This window comes from Salvelinus sp. IW2-2015, unplaced genomic scaffold, assembly GCF_002910315.2.
Source record: "Salvelinus sp. IW2-2015 unplaced genomic scaffold, ASM291031v2 Un_scaffold2046, whole genome shotgun sequence".
Classification (NCBI taxonomy): Eukaryota; Metazoa; Chordata; class Actinopteri; order Salmoniformes; family Salmonidae; genus Salvelinus; species Salvelinus sp. IW2-2015.
The window spans coordinates 107234-117089 of NW_019943391.1; the positions used below are offsets into that span (position 1 = coordinate 107234).

The window sequence follows — 9856 nt, forward strand, 5'->3', positions numbered from 1 at the left end:
TAACTAACTACTGCCATCTACTGGTTGGAGAGGGAACATTGTAGAGAGCGCATTCACAGTAAGATTTTGGCAGATACCATTGCAGGTTTCAATTTTGGATAGGCTATATTTTCAGCCAGCCTTTTATCATGCAGACGTATGAATAAGACGTGTTACKGTTAAGTAAAAGGCCATTTAGCGCTTTACCATTTAAATAAATAATTGTATACCAATGAAATATGCTATAGACTAGAGAGGGTATTTGTCTGCATTGATACATCAATTTTAAGATTTCACTGCAGTCCTATTAGTTACTTTGTAGTTAGGTCACGCACGGAACATTAGCCTTATATATTGTGGTCAAATGATGTTTAATTTACTTTCAACGTTTATTTCCATTAAGTTGAGGCTATTATTAGCCTGCCTTCCTCCCTGATGCCTTTTCAGCACCATGGACAAGAGCCATTAGGAGCGGTTCAGCTCCGCCAAGCCTTTTTCGCGGGCGTCACCCTAAAAACAACAGAGGGGCAAAAGCCACCCCGTCTCCTTTAATAGGGGCGACTGAACACTCCAATAGAAAGGGACATTAGAGGAAAAAGCGACCGTCTCTTGCTTTGGGGATGCGCGTCAGGGGACCACGGTAGCCAATCTGCTTGAGCACGTAGATGCTCGTAATTCACGAGCCCCCTTGCTGTCTCGCGCAGTGCTGTCTTTCCCCACATAGCAGTGTTCTTGCTGACTCAGTGCCTTACAGCAGTGCTCCCCGTTCTCTCCACGCACCGACCAGAAACTGCGACGCACGTTCCCTCCAGTAGCCTAGCCCACTTCTTTCACCACCAACGCCGCACAAACTGACAGACATGGCTAAAACAGCAATTGGTAAGCTAACGGTTTCCCGTTATTTGTCTGTGTTTTTGGGACGGGTTGATAGGCACAGAGCTGTGGGTGGTGGTTTTGCTTGACTGTGTGTGAGGATGCTGCCTGTGTGAGATAACAGYGGCGACACCTTGGCACAAAGACTGCCAAGCATTGAATCAAGGGAGCGGTCAAAGTCTGTCGCATGTCAAACTATATTTTTGTTTTTTACTTGTGAGTGGTGCAATCATCTTGCTTTTGTCTTCATTGAGCCTGAACTGCGTGCATTCGTGTTTGTTTTATATCAACAGGGTCGGATGATGATAGTGGGCTACACTTTATGATTAAATAGCCTAGCCCAATAATATTTTATTATAGACAGATTCAATCTCCAATTTTACATTGTGCATAATGCGAATAAATAGCCTAGATTGAAGAAATCCAATGGCACATTTGCGATAGGTTATTCGAACGCGATAGGGAATCCATGGATGGATGCTGGCTGCCGCACCTGCCGCTCTAGCCCCCGACACATGCTCATACAGCAGCATAATGCAGACAGACCGACCGCACCCAACATCCCGGTCTCTCTCCCTCTCATCATGAGCGCAGAGCAGCTCTTCAAGGCTCTAAATTAATCTAACCCGTTACAAATCCTATTATAGAGACTGCACTAGCGTTAATTAGAATGTTATGCTCAATCCATTTGAATGATGAGAGGAATTGTTGAGAATAAATGTATCTTTGTTCGTGCACTTTATATCCAAGCCGAAGCTGTCAGGTGAAGAATTACGAATTGCAATGAAAATTAATGGATGGAAGTTGAAATGTGGCATCATATTCCAGCAATTTCATGCCTGGTCTTGATATCATTTGTATTGCATGGGCTGGTCTTGATATCATTTGTATTGCATGGGCTGGTCTTGATATCATTTGTATTGCATGGGCTGGTNCTGGTCTTGATATCATTTGTATTGCATGGGCTGGTCTTGATATCATTTGTATTGCATGGGCTGGTCTTGATATCATTTGTATTGCATGGGCTGGTCTTGATATCATTTGTATTGCATGGGTTGGTCTTGATATCATTTGTGTTGCATGGGCTGGTCTTGATATCATTTGTATTGCATGGGCTGGGCTTGATATTATTTGTATTGCATGGGCTGGGCCTGATTTGCTTATACAGTATGGGCATCTATTATATTGCTGCGTCAGTCACAATACATGTTTAAAGACATTCTCGAGTTTAAAGTGTAAAAGTCTATCCAAGATTCTGTAATGCGTAATGGAGCACATTCATGCGCATTTAGTGCCCTTTTGAGTGAGGCCTGTCTCTATGGTGACGGTCAAGGGGTTACTTTTATTCTGGATGAATATGTCGTTGATGGATAGATGCGCCGGCAGACAGACAGCAATACATGGAAGTGTGTCAGGTCCTGACGTCTGTCTGCATCAGCAGCGGGCTGGTTCATCATGACCCGGCCTGGCCGCGTCGCTGTTATGTTTTTTTAAATTATTGAGTTGTAGACTTACACAGGGCGAGTGGGGTGGGCCAAACCCTCCGGGGTACATAATCGTCATAGACGTTGTAGGTGGGCGCAAGGGCAGGCAGGTCGGCAGGCAGGATCAGCTGTGGGTTGGTTGTGTACCATATTATAAATGACAATGACTGGAATAGAAATGGACATTAATTTGAGAATATGTACAGTCTGGGATCAATGCACTTTTTGCAGGGGGGCAAACAGACAGACAGACAGACAGACAGACAGACAGACAGACAGACAGACAGACAGACAGACAGACAGACAGACAGACAGACAGACAGACGGACAGGAAGACAGACAGACAGACAGACAGGAAGACAGATAGACATGCAGGAAGACAGACAGGAAGACAGATAGACATGCAGGAAGACAGATAGACATGCAGGCAGACAGGAAGAGAGACAGGCAGGCAGGATATTTGAGAGATGAGGCATACACAGCCTTCTCCCAATTGCGTATAGCTGCAGGCCTATTGACCACCAGCCAAAATTAATGCTCTCGGCCCACTTGGCTTCTGATTTGTCTAGGGACATCAAACATGCTTACATTAACATACAGATCCTCAGATCTGTTAACATAACACATCCATTAACATAACAGATCCTCATTCATTTATATTATATATTATAGAGATTTAATAAATATTCTCAGATCCTGATTATTAGGTTTTATGTGTAGGGTACAGCCTACGGTCTGATCTCTTAGGCAAGCCCATGAGTTAGGTGTGGCCACCAGATTTCTCCTCTCCAGCCTTTGTGTTCAGGGGCCAAAGCTTTCTGGAAGAATGGCGCCACCCAGAGTTCATCATGCACAGCCTCTGCAGTGTCACTGAGTGCATCCCTGAACCAGTTCTGCCAGACTCACTCTTGTGCCTGTTGTTGCCATTGAGCTGTATTCATCACTTCTGAAGACCGATCGATAGTTGGAGAAGAAAATGTATACGACTGAAGCAAAAGATGAAATCCAATATCCCAGCCAGAGAGGAGAGGCTATCGTTGGGAACCTGATGAATGCACCTTAGTTAAACTAGTCATTATACCCTAATATATGTCCAGGTCTATGACATTACATCAAATAGGGAACATTAGTCTTGGGTGTGGTATGAAACATAGAAACCGTTTGGGCTCAGGCGTGTTAGGCCTCTTGTCTGCATTTCAGTGTTCAACAATGCATACTAATGTCTGAAACCTCCCTCGTTGGTAATATTCTCCACCTACCATCCCACTCAGTAGCCCATTTTCACTGTAACCCCTCATGAATGCTGTAATTACTCTACTGATTATATTGTAGAGTAAAGGCTGGGTTGTAAACTAACTGATGAGCTTTATCCATCACACACACACACACACACACACACACACACACACACACACACACACACACACACACACACACACACACACACACACACACACACACACACACACCCTCACACACACACACAAACACACACACACACACACACACACACACACACACACACACCACACACACACACACACACACAACACACACAGTGCTGTCAGGCTGCTGTTGGGCTTATTGGGCTCTGGGCTCTGGAAACCTATAAGGCCCCAGTATGACGGGAACAACAGGACAGTACTGAGTTGGGTGGAGGGATGGGGACAGCAGGACAGTATTGAGTTGGTTAGAGGGACGGGGACAACAGGACAGTATTGAGTGGGTTGGAGGACAGGGGACAACAAGGACAGTATTGAGTTGGGGTGGAGGACGGGGACAACAGACAGTATGAGTTGGTTAGAGGGACGGGGACGGGACAACAGGACAGTATTGGGTTGGGTTGGAGGACGGGGACAACAGGACAGTATTGAGTTGGGTTGGAGGGACAGGGGACAACAGGACAGTATTGAGTGGGGGAGGACGGGGAAAACAGGACAGTATTAGTTGGTAGAGGACGGGGGCAACAGGACAGTATTGAGTTGGGGTGGAGGACGAGGGGGACAACAGGACAGTATTGGGTGTGGGTGAGGGACGGGGACAACAGGACAGTATTGAGTTGGGTGAGGACAGGGACAACAGGACATATGAGTGGGTGGAGGGACGGGACAACAGGGACAGTATTTAGTTGGGTTGGAGGGACGGGGGACAAAGGACAGTATTGGGTTTGGTGGGATGGACAGGGGACAACAGGACAGTATTGGGTGGGGTGGATGGACAGGGGAAACAGGACAGTATTGAGTTGGGGTGGAGGACCGGGAACAACAGGACAGGGAGGAGGGGTTATTGATGATCTGGGTCTCATGCTAAAGATTACAACAGAAGCATGGTACCTGCCTCTGTTTCCGTGGTGAGGAGGAGATCTCCGTGGGAATAGAAGAGGATGCTCAGTGTAAAACTTGCTGAAAGATGACAAAATGATTTCTCTTTATGATTAATACACAGTAGAATTGTGTGTTTTTAGTGCATCCTAATAGAATAACAATGTGTTAGTTTAGAATTGGGTCAAACATTGAACAAATGCATTTAAAATACATATCTTTTCCAGTATAACTCTGTTGACAACATTCCCTAAACACCAAAACACACAGCTGCCAGGTGAGAGCAGGCTAACAGCTGCCAGCCGCAGTTATCTTCTGACCTGCTCAATAGCACTTAACCTGCATTATCTGCTGCACTGAACCACCAAGTGTTCACATCACTGACATCACTGACAAGCTGATCGTCCTGAAGGGGAAAATGGCTGCTGTCTGTGGTCCCGGCACGCACAGGGCTGTTAGTGGTGTGTGTGTAAACCTACTCATGCACTTGTATGCACACACACACCACCACACACACACACACAACACACACACACACACACACACACACACACACACACACACACACACACACACACACACACACCACACGCCACACACCACACCCACACACCACACTTAAGCACAGAGCAACACACACCACGCCATCCCTACACACACTTCCACCACCCACCAGTAGAGATGGTATTGTCCCGGTAATTACAGATTAAAATCCCTCCACCGCTCCACTGAAGGCAGGCAGCTTCCATTGCCTTCCCTGAGACCCTCGATTCCCGGTGGGAGTCAGCCGCAGCCCAAATCAGGCCCTCCAACTCTCCTCTCACATCCCTTACCCCCTTTCTTTTTCTCCTCTATGGGAGAGGTTAACCCTTTTTCTCCTTCCTCCTGCTATGCGTCTCTGGAAATGAGGGGTTAACCCAGTCCCCTTATTCTCCTCCTCCTCCACGTCTTCTGGAAAGGAGGGGTTAACCCAGTCCCCCTTTTCTCCTCCTCCTCCACGTCTTCTGGAAAGGAGGGGTTAACACGTCTATCAAAGAGAGCTAACCCAGTCCTCCTCTCTGCGCTCTCCTCTCATTCTCTTCCCTCTCTTCTAGGAGGGGTTAACAAGCCCATCGGAGAGTCAGTCATCTGATGCCCCGTGGCGTCTGCTAGGCTGAGAGTTGCCTGTTGTGGCAGATAGATAGAGACAGGGAGAGGAGAGGGGTTGTCTGGTGGTGCAGCACCACTGCTGTAGGTGCTAGAATACACTTMATTCGAAACAGACAGAAAGACAGGGAGATGGTTTGGCCGGATGTGCAACAGCAGAACGTCCATGGGCACTAGCTACACTTCTCTCCTCCATGTCGAACTGTAAATCTTAGAGCTTTACTTTTCTCAGTGTTGACTCCCAGCCAGGGACATCAGTCAGGGGTCAATGTAGCACATTCCAGCCCTGCAGCCCACAGCGTGTGATGGATGATGGATCATATAAGCTGGGTTCTACTTGGCACGTCGAGGTGCCCCGGCGGTACACTGTGCCTTCAGACACTGTACTGTACACTATAAACAGCAGCCAGGAGAGGTAGAGGACATAGCCAGACTGTCTGTTGCAGTACAATAGGATGAAGTAAATGTCTTCTTTCTGCTGGCTCCCTGATGGGATGCTACAGTAGGTTCACATCCCACTTTGGGTGCCAGTACAGCTCTGTAGCATTCTAACACTATTGATTCACTTAAAAGTCAATGGAAGAATGGAAGAACAATTCAGTTTGGATTCCGGAACAGTCTAGTAGCTTTCAGCAACATCAACCATAATCAGTATGACTGCAGGTGCTATCCCTGCTGTTAAATGGCTGTTGGATGTTACCAATGATAGCGACAGACTCTGCTAGCTAAGTGAATAAATAATAGCGTAAAATGAAATGCATAGCTGATGATGAATGAATCCTGTGGGGAGGTGGTCGACCGCTGTGGAGAATGAATCCTGTGGGGAGGTGGTCGACCGCTGTGGAGAATGAATCCTGTGGGGAGGTGGAGATCGACCGCGTGTGGAGATCAGAGCATAGGAGGACACCAGACACACACACACACACAGACACACCACACACACAACACACACACACACACAACACACACACACACACACACACACACACACACACACACACACACACACACACACACACACACACACACATCCCACTTCCCTTCACAGTCTGCACAAACAAAGCCCAATAAAATGGGGCTTAGAAACCTCAAGCTGATTCTTCTCTCCAGACTAGACCGCCTTTGATGATCATGCGTTCTTTTATTTTTAAGGATTTGCTGAATATTTATTTTCCTAAACATCTAACGATGGCGATGCCATGTGAGATGATAATTTATGAGGATGAGAAAGTAGGTTAACGGTCTGTCTGTCTCTGTGTGTGTGTGTTCTCCACAGCGTACAAAGAGAAGATGAAGGAGATGTCTGTCCTGTCTCTCCTCTGCTCCTGCCTGTACCCAGAGACACGCAAGAACCTGGTGGGAGAGTTCCAAGGTAAACAGAAATGTCACCTGACTTTTTAAAATGTTTCTTTCAACTTACAGCAAAGGCAACCAAGAGGGAATTACAAACAAAAGTGAAAGTTTGATTTGGCGGTAATATTATCACTACAAAGGCAGGATTTAGAGTTTCCCTCTTTGGTTTTCCTCTGCCTGTTCCCTTCTTCTAGTAGCAGGCATGGAGGTGAAGCCCATCAACAAGCGTGCCTCTGGCCAGGCCTTCGAGGTGATCCTGAAGCCCCCCTCTCCGGTGTCGGACACGGCTCACTGCGTCACCTCGCCTCCCAAGAAGGATGTCTCTCTGGAGGACATCCAGAAGAAGCTGGAGGCCGCTGAGGACCGGAGGAGAGTGAGTCCCTTAGCATAAGCCGACAACTTAATTCAGTCACTGTATCACACTGAATCATGACACTTTGTCCTATCCTTCTTAGCCTATACCTTGGCTTGGCTTAGACTTTGACTGTTATACTTACTTACTTACTAACCAATTATCATATTCATCAGGCAAAGGAATGACACTAAAACCAATTCTTACCCTCTCGCTCCCACCTTGTTTCTTGGATTATCCTGCATTCTACTCTATTCTGTTCTATTCTGTTCTATTCTACTTTTTYCCCCGATTATATTATATTCTACTCTATTCTATCTATATTCTATTCTATCGCCGCTTCAGTCCCAGGAGGCCCAGGTTCTCAGGGCCCTGGCAGAAAAGCGGGAGCACGAGAGGGACGTGGTGATGAAGGCCATGGAGGAGAACAGCAACTTCAGCAAGATGGCAGAGGAGAAGCTGACCATGAAGATGGAGCAGATCAAGGAGAATCGCCAGGCCTACCTGGCCTGCATCATGGAGCGCCTGCAGGAGAAGGTGAGAGGAGAACTTGGTGGGAAAGATGGTAGGTGGAGACAGCAAGACCAGGGGAGTGGACAAGAGGTTGTGCAAGGTAGAAGGCTTTGATATTTTTCGGTAGGGGTTTCGGGCATCATTCATGGATGAAACACTGGCCATTGTAGTTGAATATGTCAGCTGAAAGGGGAGTGTAAATTGACAGACTTGAACCAGAGAGTCTCAGGGCCGGGTCAGTATTGAGATGTTTCCAACATGGCAGTATCTCTCTCTGTGTTGTCCTCAGGAGAGGCATGCCCAGGTGGTGCGCAGGAACAAAGAGCTGAGGGAAGAGCTGACAGCGTGAGCAGGCGAGGGGCGCCACAAACCATCCTACCCCCCTACAGCCACCCTCCTGTACCCTGTACTCCTCCCTGCCCCCTCCCAAGGGACTCCCCTGACAACCCCACTTCTACAGCACCCCCAGCGTCAGAAGACCCCCCCCCCCCCCCACCAAGAGTGAGGAGGAGGACCCACCGGAAACCCCACACCAACAGCATTAGCAAATGGGGGGGGTTGCAAAAAAAAAATACCAAAATGTCGCCCACTCCTCCCTAATAATTCATGTTTTTGCTCGATTTCAAATGCTGAAAAAAGAAAAGATGAAAAACCAACCAAGTTAAAGTGGGTATTGTTTTTGTAAATACTTATTTTTTTGTTATATACAGTAGGATAGTACAGCAGAAGTATTGCAGTGTGCCATTTTAGCATTTTCTCTATCTATGGATGTACTTTATTTAATTTTTTTCTCAAACAAAAATCGTTTGCAGTTTCTCTCGTACTATAAGGCTTCTGTGTTGTTGTGAGTTCGCCAGCTAGCCGACGTGCGTTTGCGCTGGTTATCTTCTGACCATGTCTGTTTCTGTATCAGTCAGTCAGTCAGTCGGTGTGGGGATGATGATAATGCAGGCTGCTCATTGACTCCCAGGAGAGAGACTAGTTAGACTTCAGGAGAATACTATAGCTTTTATGAGCCGATTCTCTCCTGTCTGTCTGATCTCCCACTCTCTTACATAGAGTAGTTCATTCACACACATGCAAGCGCACACCCACGCACATACACAGACTGAGGAATTTGGCAAACATGACATGTCGTTTAAGAGGAGCTTGCTAAATTCTGTCAGTTGGGCATCGCAGAAGTCACATGACACCATTGGTTCATACCGTGATGTCACAGAGGGGTGTTATGGTCCTTTCTCGTTCCCAAGACCCCCCAGCGTCATCTGTCAATCACTCTCTCAGCATGTACTGTATGTACCATCTTAGACGTGTAGATAATGTAATCGTGGCTAGAATGCTACCAGCTCATATAGCGGTTAACGCATAAGCAATGGTAGATCACTAAGTAACATCCATGTCCTTAAATAGGCTAATGGGCCCTCTCAGCTCTTTCATGTTGTGCCACAGAGGAACCAAGCCAAATGCTACTACGGAGGTTTCACTTTCTGGAGAATCATAGTTTGACTCTCTCACTATTGAGAATGAGTCATTGTACCGTCGTCTCTTAACTGTGTACGGCAAACTATGGCACAGGAGAACAAGTAGGTAACATGTAAGACGTGAGAAAACAACCAACACACACAGACATATAATAACTGCTAGAAGATCCTGACATGACAATAGAAGACAAAGGGTGTGTGTTTCAGTAGGGGTGGGTGGATGTGTGTGAGAGAGTGTGTATGTTTCAGTAGGGGTGGGTGGATGTGTGTGAGAGAGTGTGTATGTTTCAGTAGGGGTGGATGGATGTGTGTGAGAGAGAGTGTATGTTTCAGTAGGTGTGGGTGGATGTGTGT

The 9856-nt window shown here is 46.9% G+C and overlaps 1 protein-coding gene across 2 annotated transcripts in view; it reads left to right on the forward strand.

Annotated features, from left to right (window-relative positions):
• Positions 1 to 524: 524 nt before the first annotated feature.
• LOC112072799 (stathmin-2) overlaps positions 525 to 9856 on the forward strand; it is a 10340-nt gene continuing 1008 nt past the window's right edge. Inside the window, exons 1-5 of one of the 2 annotated variants that reach the window (XM_024140187.2) lie at positions 525 to 858; positions 7080 to 7175; positions 7354 to 7529; positions 7854 to 8045; positions 8311 to 9838. In XM_024140187.2, the coding sequence (XP_023995955.1) occupies positions 840 to 858; positions 7080 to 7175; positions 7354 to 7529; positions 7854 to 8045; positions 8311 to 8370 (543 nt within the window). In that variant the 5' untranslated portion in view covers positions 525 to 839 and the 3' untranslated portion in view covers positions 8371 to 9838. Of the gene's footprint in view, positions 859 to 7079; positions 7176 to 7350; positions 7530 to 7853; positions 8046 to 8310; positions 9839 to 9856 lie in introns of both variants that reach the window. The other variant, XM_024140186.2, reaches the window with a different exon arrangement.